Source organism: Manacus vitellinus, unplaced genomic scaffold (genome assembly GCF_001715985.3).
Source record: "Manacus vitellinus isolate BGI_N305 unplaced genomic scaffold, ASM171598v3 scaffold_33_pilon, whole genome shotgun sequence".
NCBI classification, from domain to species: Eukaryota; Metazoa; Chordata; class Aves; order Passeriformes; family Pipridae; genus Manacus; species Manacus vitellinus.
Genome location: NW_021940478.1, coordinates 7,585,873 through 7,598,819, shown reverse-complemented (window position 1 = coordinate 7,598,819; position 12,947 = coordinate 7,585,873). Strand labels below are relative to the sequence as shown.

General features: G+C 40.0%; 1 protein-coding gene across 1 annotated transcript in view; it reads left to right on the top strand.

Moving 5' to 3' along the window:
• DUSP22 (dual specificity phosphatase 22) overlaps positions 1-12,947 on the top strand; it is a 40,315-nt gene that overhangs the window by 10,625 nt on the left and 16,743 nt on the right. The window contains exon 3 of the mRNA XM_018076868.1: positions 478-560. Within this exon, the coding sequence (XP_017932357.1) occupies positions 478-560 (83 nt within the window). The remainder of the gene's footprint in view (positions 1-477; positions 561-12,947) is intronic.

Here is a 12,947-nt window from a genome sequence, read left to right as displayed (position 1 = left end):
TTAATAATTCAAGGAATATGGTTGGCTTGCCTTCTCAGACCTGAATATCACAAGGTCTGTCTCCCAAGTGAAAATGTTTCTCCTGAAGGGGGATTTGTGGGTAGAGAGGAGGTAAACTATTTCTTGTACAGCTCTGACTGCGTGTTCAGATGGTCATCACCTGCACGGAAGCATGCATAAACTTATATTTCAGATGCAAAATACATGAAACTTCTGACTTAAAAACACATTCCTGAGTCACTTAAGCTTGTTCTTTATATAGTATGTAATTTGTTTTGGAGTTAGAAGTGTGTCTTCCCATTACCCACTCTGATTATGGTGTTCTAGAATAGCTGCATTTGGGGGTTTGCCTTACTTTATGAAGCTTCAAGAAAAATGTACCGATGATAGGTGGCCTTTCAACATGCACAATGGAAAGGGGAGTGGGCTATTTCAAGAGATTAAAAAATTTCTCTTCTTTTTTTCCCTCTGTCACAGATGCCCGAGATGTAGAGCAATTGAGTAAGAATAACATTACGCACATTCTTTCAATCCATGACAGTGCCCGCCCTATGCTTGAGGTAAGAGGTGTGGGGGACTCCACAGTAAATTCTTACTTTGTAGTTGACTGCTACAGTCATCTCGGGGTTAATTTCTTGTTCTCTGCAATTGGTGTTTTGAGACTGATTTTCTTGACAGCTGTGGTTTTGGCATCCAGACACAGATTTTGTTGTAGCTGCTGTTATAACAACAAGAAATCTAACTGACAAAGGAGAAGAATTACAGTGTCGATGTACCAAAGTAATGGTATTATGTTATTAATTTAATAGTAAAGGTACGTTTCCTTCTCTGTGGAGTTCAAGCATCACATAAACAACATTCCATCTCCACTCCAGCCCTACTTTGTACGTGGGCTCCTTTCTTGAATCTCTGTAGCAGATGGCTGTCTAAGAGGTTTGCAGTCCTTTTCTATGTGAAATAGCCTTTTATTTACACTTGGGGTGTAGGAGGAATCAGTGATCCCCCTGATGTATTATATAAATACATCTAATATATCAGGGCATCTGTAGTCTCCAACACTTTAATACAAAGTATTGTTCCCCATTTTACTACAGGAAAACTGATCTGAAGACCTGTAATTTACTGTGTTATCTTGGGGTGGGACCAGGCTACAGTTCTCCTGTGTTGGACTGTTATGCTTTCTTCTTTATACCAACTTCCTTTGGAAAAAGGGGAGTCTGACTGGGCTTTACCACCTTAAAATCCTGCTATTTGATTGATGTCAGGAACTCTTGTCCCCTAAAATTTGTTCATTGCTTCCTTGCATTCTACTTCTCATGAAATATGGCAAAATAGCAGGTAAGGCAGTTGCTGATGTTACCCCCTGTATGCTGCTGGGAATGTCTGCTTTTCATTCTCATGTAAAAAGTCTCTAGTGAATTCAGTCCTTAAACTACAGGATTTCCTCCTGTCCCAGGCAAGTCAATAGGTAAGCCGAACAAAAAAGTGTCCCCAGTATATCACAATCAAAACCAATATCAAGGTAACGATGAATTCAGGGTTGACCTCGAATTTATAAATGTGCTGGACTAGAGTTTTAGGTGTTGACTTTGTTATACTGCCTATTTGATTTCTGTTGTGCCTGATACTTGTTAAGTCTGAAACAGACTGAATTTCAAGAGTGCTCTTAGTTGAAGAGATAAACACCTGTGCTGAGTGAGGGAGATATAAAGTTGCCTGTAGGATGCTGGTCTTTAAAATGAATAGAAGATTGTTTTGTTTTATCATGATTAGATAAGTAGGGAGACTAATTATGGCACAGATCAGCTGCAGCCTCAGGCCAGTGTTTCTGGTGGTGGTGGTGGTTTTGGCAGCCCACACACCACCTCCGTACTTAATGGTGGTGCATCTGTTTGTGAGGCTGCATGGTAAATAGATCTGGGAGCTTTTGAGAGTTAAGTATAACTGAGTCACCATTTCTTCCTCTAGCTACTGCCACAAAAGCCATGAAGGATTATATTTACCCAGATCTGTTCCCAATCTGGTTCATAACAGCGTCTCAAAAGTTACAGTGTCACGGGAACAAGCAGTGGCTGGTTGAGGATGAATCTGCTTTAATCACCCCTTCTTCCAACTGTGTCTTTGATTTTCTCAGCATGCAGTGTAGTCCTTTATGTGACAGTGGTCTGGAAAAGAACTGTTAAAACTTCTTCCCAGTTCCTAAAGTAGTGGAAGGATTTCAAATTCCGCTTGTTTGGGAGCTGAGTTAATTTTAATTACTTTATCAGCCATGGTCCTACTGTGGTGATTGTTTGCAACTGAATGCTTCTGTTTAGGAACAACAGCCTAGAAAACTTCTGTTAAGTTTTGTTACTTCCTTTGTTATTTACATCCTTGCCAGATTGTAGGTAGGTTTGTTTTCAGTTTGTGTATCTGCATTGTGCTTGGGGACTGTTCTCTTGTCTACTGAAATAAAATGGGAATGCTTTCCCTGTGTGTATCCCTCATCACCTTTCTCCTCAGATTTTACTCACGGAGTGACTATATTTGTGTTCAGAAATTCATTTGATGTTATTTGGACCTTTAAACATGCAATTGCAGTGATAAGAGAATATCTTTTGCCTGAGATTCCCTATTTTATGTGTATGTATTTATGTGAATGCTGATCACCTGTAAAAAGCTGCCTTTTCTTCAACTGTGGTAGTTGCCTTTGTCTTTTGCAAGCACTATTTTATCTCAAGTACTTCCTAGTCAGCCTGTAGGAAATGCTACAAATACTTCATGAGACAAAGCTTTCTGTGCAAGCTAAGGAAGGTAAGCGTTTTTAGACATTAAAAAGCCAGTAGTGTTTTAGTAACTTGTCAACAGAGAGAATTTGGCCTTTTTTGGCTGTCTGGGTTCCTGTGATATATATGTCTATCTCACAAAAATCCTGTAGATAACTGGTAGCGTGTCCAAGAGAAAGGACTGCACACTGCATGGAACAAGGTGTGTTATTTCAGATGAAATGAGTAAGAACGGTGTCCAACAGCACCATGTGTGCTTCTGCAGAGGCACAGAGGCAGTAGCCTTGGTGAATCAAGTTGGCTCCTCTAGAGCACTTTGGATGGCTGCCCATGGAACAGTCACAGATGTTTTATAAATCCACACAAAAGCCATATACAGAGGAGAATAATTAGGTTTCTTGCCACCTGCTTTCTATTCTATTTCTTGAGAGTTCAGGATTTAAAATATCTGTTCAGAATGTGAGACACTGAAAGGTAGATAAGGAAACATGTCTCCAAGTGTGCTTTAAATAATAGTGTGTCTGGCAGTGACCTGTTTGGTCTATCCAACAGGTTGTCATCTGTCTGGACTTCTGTAAGGCCTTTGACGTGGTCCCCCACAACATCCTTCTCTATACAGGAGAGATACGGATTTAGTGGCTGGACTGTGGTGGATGAGGAATTGGTTAGATGGTCTCATCCAGAGGGTAGTGGTCAATAGCTCAGGGTCCAGATGGAGATGAGTCATGAGTGGTGCCCCTCAGGGGTCTGTATCGGAACCAGTAATGTTCAATATCTTCATCAGTGATGTAGACAGTGGAACTGAGTGTACTGTCAGCAGATTTGCAGGTGATACCAAGCTGAGTGGTGTGGTTGACACACCTGAAGGATGGGATGCCATCCAGAGAGATCTGGACAAGCTCAAGACGTGGGCCTTTTGGAACCTCATGAGATTTAACAAGACCAAGAGCAAGGTGCTGCAACTGGGTCAGGGCAACCCCTGATATCAACACAGGCTGAGGGATGAACAGATCGAGAATGGCCGTGCGGAGAAGGAGTTGGGGTGCTGATGAATGAGAGGCTGGACATGAGCCAGCAATGTGTGTTTGCAACCCAGAAAATCAACTGTTTTCTGGGCTGCATCAAAAGCAGTGTGGCCAGCAGGTTGAGGGAGGTGATTCTGCCCCTATTCTCCTCTCTGGTGAGACTTGGGGTATTGTGCACAGCTCTGAGGTCCCGAGGACAGGAAGAATGTGAACCTGTTAGAGCAGGCAGCAATTGCTGTGTGTAGCACAGCAAGGAGTACAGCATGAGTTCTGGGGGAGGGAGAGGTGCTCAGAGTTCTTCTGGTCAGATGGGTGCTCAGACCCTGTCCCAGAGAGGGATTATGCCCAGAGGCAGGGATGGATAGGGATTCTTTGGGTCCCCACGTAGAAAACCCTCTTCAGAACTGTGTGCCATTGTGGCTGGCAAATGACAAGTCAGTTTTTGACTGGAAGTAACCATGAGGGTTAGTAATTGCTGAAATATATTTCCAGAGGCAATGGTGGGTTTTCTCATATGCAGAGGTCTTTGAGCTTTGCATTCTATAGCCATATCATTTCACAGTCCTTGGTCTGTCTGAGACACTTTGAGGTGACGATCGTGGTGACTGTTTTGTGCATTGCAGACACCTGTCCATCAGTCACAAAATGGACTGAAACTACCAACTTCTTTCACACAGTCCACCACACATTTGTCAGTTACCAGTAATGTTACTGCTGCTCTTGGCCTGCACCAGAGGTTTGATCTAGTAAATGTATGAATCCCATTAGCAGCTGCCTGTGGTTGTGGAGTCCTTTGGCATTAATTTATTTATAGCATTATCATTGTCAAACTGACTACTGCTGCGTTGCAGGAAGCTTTGTACTCAGCACTCAGACATTGTAACGATCACACTAATGCAGATCTTAAATCAGTAAGAGTTTATGGGCGCATTCCTGTACTGTCCCTTCCCACTGAAGCTTTCTGTTGTTCACTCTATGACAAACTGCATTGAGTGGCTTTTTGCATTTGTACTGCTTCTGTGTGCATGTCAGTTTTCTTTCTTTGTTTTCTATTGCTACAGAATATTTGTTTTGTTTTTATTTTCAATATGTTGATTTTTTTTTTCCCCATCACTCTACATAGTTAACCAGAGCACCTTCAGAGGACAGTTATCTGTTTGCTTTTTCTTTGTATTCTGATGTCATTAATAATATCAGCTTAATCTGGTACATGCAGAACACTGGTTTTCCCCTCTTTTTTCCTGAATTGATGACTACTTAAATAAAAATGTTGATATGATAGGTGGGTGGAGGGACAGGGAAGGCAGAGAAGAGCTAATTGCTGACTGAACTGCCGCGTGCAGTTTTGGGCACCACAATTAAAAAAAGATAATAAGCCATTAGAGAGTGTCCAAAGGAGGGCTATGAAGATGGTGAAGGGCCTTGAGGGGAAGCCGTATGAGGAGCGGCTGAGATCACTTGGTCTGTTCAGCCTGGTGAAGAGGAGACTGAGGGGAAACCTCATTGCAGTCTACAACTTCCTCATGAGAAGAAGAGGAGGGGAAGGTACTGATCTGTTCACTCTTGTGACCAGTGACAGGACCTGAGGAAATGGCATGAAGCTGAGTCAAGGGAGGTTTAGGTTGGATATCAGGAAAAAGTTTTTCACCCAGAGGGTGGTTGAGTACTGAAACAGGCTCCCCAGGGAAGTGGTCACAGCACCCAGCCTGTCTGAGTTCAAAAAGCATTTGGACAGTGCTCTCAGGCACATAGTATGATTCTTGGGGTGTCCTATGCAAAGCCAGAAGTTGGACTCAATGATCCTTATGGGACCCTTCCAACTCAGCATATTTTATGATTCTATGATCTTTCTTGTCCAGTCTGTTAACTTGCGCAGACAGCACAACTTAAATGAACTATGTCTCTGGAAATAAAGAATTTCTTAGCCAGGTTGTCTTATAAAGAAGTTTAGATATTTTTTCCTTGCAAATTCTAAAATTTTTGTCAGAGTAGAAATAGAGTTTCAAATACTCAGTGTCTAAGGAGCTGAACTGAAAGGGAAGAGCAGAGTTAAAAAACTCTGTGATAATCTTTTAGAACAATCTTTCATACTCAGTAAACAGTCATATGCATGAGTAGAATACACGCAATGAAAAGATGCTGTAACTGGAACAAAACCAGTAAGTGTGAGGAAGAGAAGTCGTAAAAAAATAAAGATGCTACGGTGAAGCTGTGTACGTTCTCTGCTCCTGTTTTATCTCTGCTGAATGCTGTGAAATACCTGTTTTATAAGGTGTTAAGAATGAGCAGCTTGCAGCTGGGGAAATCACAAGAGGAAGTACTGGATCAAGATTATGAATTTAAAAAAAAAGTGTGACTGGCTGGTAAATCCAGACCTGTGTAGGAAAGTGAAGAGCTAAATGGCTGAACATCTATAAAAACCTGAGAAATGTTTCTAAGATCAAATGGTCAGAGCCTGTGGACCTAGTACAGATAATACTTTCATATCAGCTTGCATTAGATCTGGAATCTCGTTTCATATTTTTCAAGTCCAGCTGTATTTTGTAAATCTTATGCGGTTTTAGTTGAGATTGATAGTTTTACATGTTTACAGATAATCTTTAGACTATACATATGCAGTTCTTTTAGAAAAGGAAAACAAACTGAATTATTATAGAAGAACTGAACTGGCAGCTGTGGCACAATGCAAGTAATCTGCTTGGCATAGTTTGTAGATAGTATTTTTGCAGCTATTTTGGTTTTGACTATAGAAATTTATCATATCTGCTATTAGCACTTAATGTTTACTATTGGGGAACTTTTTGCTTCATCTTCTGTAAGTTCTGTAATTCTTTCATTCCATCACCAGTTTGGGGAAACTGGTAATAGAAAGAAAACTTCTTTCTCTCATAACTGCACTTTCTGGATTGATTTTACATTTTTTGTGTGTGTGTAACAGGAATTACCCTGTGCTAAAACAAAAAGGAAAAATTTATGCCCCCCCATTCTCCCAGCTGATAACTTTGGAAGTGCTGAAAGCTGCTTTAATGCTTTGTTCTGTAATCATAGATTCATAGAATGGTTTGGGTTGGAAGGGGACCTTAAAGATCATCTAGTTCCAACCCCCCTGCCATGGACAGGGACACCTTTTACTAGACCAGGTTGCTCAGAGCTCCATCCAGCCTGGCCTTGAACAATTCCAGGGACGGGGCATCCACAGCTTCTCTGAGCAACCTGTTCCAGTACCTCGCCATTCTCATAGTAAAGAATTTCTCCCTAATATCCAATTTACACCTGCTCTCTCTCACAGTCTGAAATCATTCTCTCTTGTCTTGTCACTACATGCTCTTGTAAAAGTCCTTCTCCTTTTTTCTTGTAGACTCTCTTCATGTACTGGAAGGCCACAATTAGGACACCCCAAAACCTTCTCTTCTCCAGTCTGAACAATCCCAGTTCTCTCAAACTTTCCTCATAGGAGAGGTGCTCCTTCCCTCTAAACACCTTGGTGGCCCTCCTCTGGACTCGTTCTGACAGGTCCATGTCTTTCCTGTACTGGGGGCCTGTACTGTTAGAAGCTGGATGCAGCCCTCCAGATGGGGTCTCACCAGAGCAGAGTAGAGGGGCAGAATCACCTCCCTCAACCTGCTGGCCACGCTGCTTTTGATGCAGCCGACGATGCAGTTGGCTTTCTGGGCTGCAAGTGCACATTACTGGGCCATGTTGAGCTTCTCATCCACCAGCATCCCCAAGTCCTTCTCTGCACGGCTGCTCTTGATCTGTTCATCCCTCACTGTCTGAGGACTGTCCTCACACAGATAGTAGTCCAGAAAGAATTTGTCTGGACTGAAAAGCATCACTGCTCAACACAAAATAACTAAATAGGGAAAAACTGGGAAACCAATCAGCCATACTTTTTAAAAAAAAAAAAAGCTTATTCTAGACAGATGCTGCTCAGCAGGTGAGAACTGTTAAAACTGTGTTACGATACTGGGTAGCACGCAGAAGTCTTGAACTGTAGGAGGCCTTTCATATATGCAGATTGCATCTTGATGACATGAGGAGTGAAGTCTGCTGGGTTATGGCTGGGCATCATGTTCTCTGCACAGGCTCTGCTATCATGAGTATCCAACCTAAAGACTTACAGAAACTGTTAAAGAGGGAGATAGCCTTCAAAATCAGAGTTGCTGATATATAGCAAGGTCACTGCAGCTGTATAAATATCAGCTCTACAAATTAATAATTTAGTTGTTGGACTGTAGTTTTTCCATCCATGGCACTGAACTCTTATATCACCAATGTTAGAAGCTGTTGATTTTCAGCCATTGTGTTAACTTCAAGAGAAAGTGTACAAGCACTTCTTCTAACAAAAACCTTAACTTTCTTCTATGATGTTTCACTGCCTTTTCATGGTAAGGGTTTCCCCTTACGAGACGTTTCAGAAGACCATGCTGAGCAAAAAAGCTACCATTTTTCTTTCAGGTGTAGCGGCACCAGACAATTCTAATTTAAAGTAATGCCCTGTCTGGCATTGGTTCTGCCTGTGAAGTTGGGAGCTCTGACTAATTTTTCAAAAATGATATCGGTAGCCCACTAAGAAGCCACCAAGAGACTTCCACAAAGCAGCTTTTAAAGTGTGTCAGGCCAGGCCTTCATCATGGGGTACCCTTGGCAGAGGCTGCTTTGGTAATACACTAAATTAGTTCACAGTTTGAATTGCTCATCGCACATGAGCTATGCCAAGGGAAGCACGTTCCTTTAGTGGCAGCAAGGAGAGGGTGAGGACTGTTTGAAGCTTTCAATGGTGAGCTGTTTGCACGAGAGATGTTTAGACCAGTAAACGCCTGGTGTTTCTTTTTGCTTGGATGCGGTGTTAACCAGAACAAGGACAAGTGCCCTGACCTGCTCATGCAGAGGACAGGAGAGTATGTTAGACCATGATTCTAATCACAGAATTATAGAATGGTTTGGGTAGAAAGGGATCTTAAAGATCACCTAGTTCTTCCTCCCCTGCCATCGATGGGCAGGATCACCTTGCACTAGACCATCCAGCCTGACCTTGAACACTTCCAGGGATGGGGCATCCATAGCCTCTCTGGGCAAGCTGTTCCAGTGTCTCCTCATCCTCACAGTAAAGAGTTTCTTTCTAATACATAATCTAAACTTGCCCTCTTTCGGTTTGAAGCCATTCTCCCTTATCCTGTCACTACGTGCCCTTGTAAAAAGTAATGTGAGTATATTCCAGAGGGGGAGTAATCATATTTCAGCATTTCCTTAAAGAAAGAGGCGGTTGGGATATATTGTTTTATTTTGTACTCAGAGATCCCCTTGAGGGTTCAGGGATGAAGTGTGATAGGTAGTGCTCAGATGTTAGATATGCCCGGACATGCCTAGGGTCTTGAATAAGTCACGTAGTCAAGGGAGATTAACAAAGTCCTTCCTCTCAGCTGAAGTATGTAGTTCTGTAAATATTCTTGATGTGACCTAAAGGAGATAAACCACAATTTAATACAAATTCATTGGTGTTTTCTCACACTCTGCATTCCTTCAGATGAGCCAGGTTAGAATGGCAATTCAGGGTTAGAATAAGAAATAATAAGTACAGCTCTCCATGCAAATAAAATCCTTAAGTCTTCAACATTTCTCTCTTATAATTTTAGAGAGGAGAGAGGGGGAACGAGGGCTTTAACATGACACTTTATGATTGGCACATTCCAGCCTTAATAATAACAAGCTTTTCAGAAGTGTCACTGAGACTACTTCCTAAGAAAACCATGAACCAACATTGCAAAAAACTCTGACTTGTAAAAAGTAATGTGTTATTCCTAATAAGACAAACCAAAAGTATAAATTCTGCAAGAGCATCGCATTTGCTGCTGTTCGTATTGTTCATGTAATTGCAATTTCATTTACAATATTTTTCAAAACCAAACCTAAGTGTGTTGTTCACTAAAGTCAATTAGTGGTTGTTTTTTGGCTGAAACAAAAATGCATTTTCTATGAGTCATTAATAAAATCAGCACTAATGGTGATTGCTACAGAAAGTAACTGAAAGGACAAACAAACGGTTGAACGGTTTTCAGTTTAGCAGGTTCAGTTTGGTGCATTACTGGACAAAACCCTTTATAAACTCTTGTTGGTTTGGCTTGAGGAAGCTTTGTGCTGGCTGTTTCCCACTTTAGCCTTTCTGCTGAAATGCCCCTAAACAAAAATAAGTCCTCCTGTCCTCATCTGTCGATGTGACGACTCAAATTAACACATGGTTTTTGACTAACCTGAAAGAACTTACCAGGTGCTGGAGGTTTTCTATTTGCATCTCAGTTCACAAATTTAAGTTTAGGGGTTTATGTTAAAAAAAAATTTCTTGGAAGTCGTTGATGGTATCTTTACATAACTGTAAATAGAGAAGTTTAATGCCAAAAATACAATCCTGCTCTTTTTAAACTTTTTTTTTACAGACCCTTCCCCCCCACCACCCTTGGAGAGCAGAAATTTTGTAATCTGAGGTTCTTTGTCCCTCTCCTCACCTTCTAACATCTGAAATTCCAGATTCAGGCTTCCAGTGCTAACAAGAACCTCATAAATGTATATACAGCAGTGGAGGAGACAATGTTCTGAAAAATGTCTTTAAAAACATTTACTTGGAAAACCCACTAAACATGCAATAATGAGTAGCATTTTTAGTCCTTATTCTCATGCAGAATGTTTTGCTAGAGTACTCTGTTTTATATAAAATTCCCTCGACAGTTTTCTTTCACATATAAACTGTATGTTAGTATAATTTAGGGTGTAATCAAACTGAATATCATTCTTAATGACTCCAGAATATCTTTGATCATTGCAAAGGAGCAACCATCCCTATAAGTGTTGCATTTGTCTCACAGTACTTTCTGTACTTTATCCAGTTCGGAGATGAAATCATTCTTGGTATTGTGCAATTAAATCTGTGTGTGCTCTTGAGAGATCCTGTTTTCAGTCACTGACCCATTATCTGACATTTAGCACTTAAAGGTAAGTCATTTTGCTACTGCAAAATTCTGTATGTTCTACTAAAAACCTAAATGCCAGTTTTGACAAGTTCAGTTAAAATGAAGTTGGAGGTTTTTTAAATAAATTATAAGTAAGTAGAATAGAAACAGAGTTTTTCTTAAACTAGACTGTTACAGTCCTGAGCACTGAATGAAATACTGGATTTAATAACAAAGATTTATCTTTTTTAAAAGCTAATGATATTGGGAAAGTCTTGTTCTTTAGTTTTGCTGACTTTTCCAAATGTGAGAAAACTGTTCCATTTCTAACTTTAGTAGATCGACCTCTAAAATAATTAGAAATTTGAAAATGACTGCAATTCCATGAATACCTTAACTTAGTGTAATACCTCTGCATTTGTATATATGCACCTAAATCTGGTTTTAATACCTTAATAGTCGCTGCAACAGAACTGACTTACTAATTCCAGAATTTGTGATGAAATTGTGCAAGTTCTGTTGTTGTTTCTCAAAGAACAGTGAATTTTAGAAATTTTACTTAACTCTCGCTTGTTTCAGCTTTGACAATCTTGAAATCACAATACTTGCTCTAGTTTTGTTAGCTCTCACTGTATCGGTTTAACTGTAGCACTTAGTTTCAGGGCCTAAGAGAGACAGAAATCTAGTTTTGGTGGTTACTCTGCTGAAACAGAAAACAAAAAAGTAAATTATATTTTATTTTACTGATTTTTGGGAGGACAATGTCCTTAGGATAAATACACCGAAAGAAATGGGAGTGCTGCTTTTATTTGATGAGGGCATCAGTTAGGATCACCATGTGAATAATAAGCAAAAAGTTTAGAGAAGAGTGTGTCTCTGTGTGTGTGTGTGTGTGTGTGTGTGTTTGTGTGTGTGTGTTGGAAGGTAGGGGTGTTTGGTGGCAAGGGTGATTGATGAAGAAAGGAAAGTGAGCAATGATTAGAAGTAACAAGTGGAAAGTAGTAGTGAATTGAGATAAGCAGAAAAAAGCATGTCATTGTTCACCATCTCATTGACCTAGGAGCTTGAGTCTGTACACATTCTATATGCATGTAATGTTTTATTACCTGAGAACCTGAATAGATTCTGTGTAATTAAAAATGTTGGATTGATTGATTATTTTTTTTTGTTTTAATTGGGTAATCTGGGAAAAAGTGTGTTTGGAGATACAACATGACTGACATAGCTGTCAGCTGAAGAAATGTTTGAATAACCACATATTATCAGCAGTATTCAATAAATAAAGGGGATGTATTACTTCGTATAGGATTTAAAATAGTATTTCTCTTTTCATCAGTTTTTAAACTTTGCAAGTTTTTCACTTTGCTTTGAATAAATACCATGTTTTGGGATGAGTAGCTATTCTGTAGCACCTAATTTAGTGTGTGTAGATGAAGTGGTACAATACTTGTTTTGAATCGTTCTGTCCTTCCTTCACTATATAATTATTAGAAATTATCATTCCTAGGGAATGAAGTATAGTTAATTTAAAAAAAATAAATAAAGACTTCCATATAGTTGACATAAAATTTATATTTGTTTTTCCATCTCCAGTATGCAGATTTGGTTCACCTTGGCATATTGCATCTGCAGCCAGATTCAGGTTTATTTAATGAAACTGCTGGCTAGCTACTAATTTGGAACCTTTTGAAATTTTCACTAGGAGCTGGTCTGCCTGATTCTTCAACAGTCTTTTGATTTAGCTTACTCTTGGTCGCTGTTTCAGTGATTGTTGCCACCTAACATTTTTATGCTTTGCAGTTTCAGAATGGCAAACTGGTAGGTAATAAAGCAGTGATGTCTCTTTCTTGCATGCTAGTACCACATCTAAAATGTTGTAGGTAGCTATTTGCTTGCTTGATTTTAATTGTTCTGCTTCAAAAGGTCCCCTTGGGACAGTTCTTCGAATTTATCTGTAGGGTATGTGCACAGGAAAGACAGCAGTGTCTTGGGGCACAAATATAAAAATATTTTGATCCTGGGGTAGTTTTTTTTCAAACAGAGCCACAGACAGCAGAGTTCAGTAATGAAGTATCTTTCTATTGCTAATACGTTTAAAAAAGAAAGTCTATACAGAGTGTGTGAGAAAAAACTAATTCCAGCAATCAATGCAGGAATATCTATCTACATGAAAAATTATGAGTCTCATTTATGAATACCTGGCCCATACAATC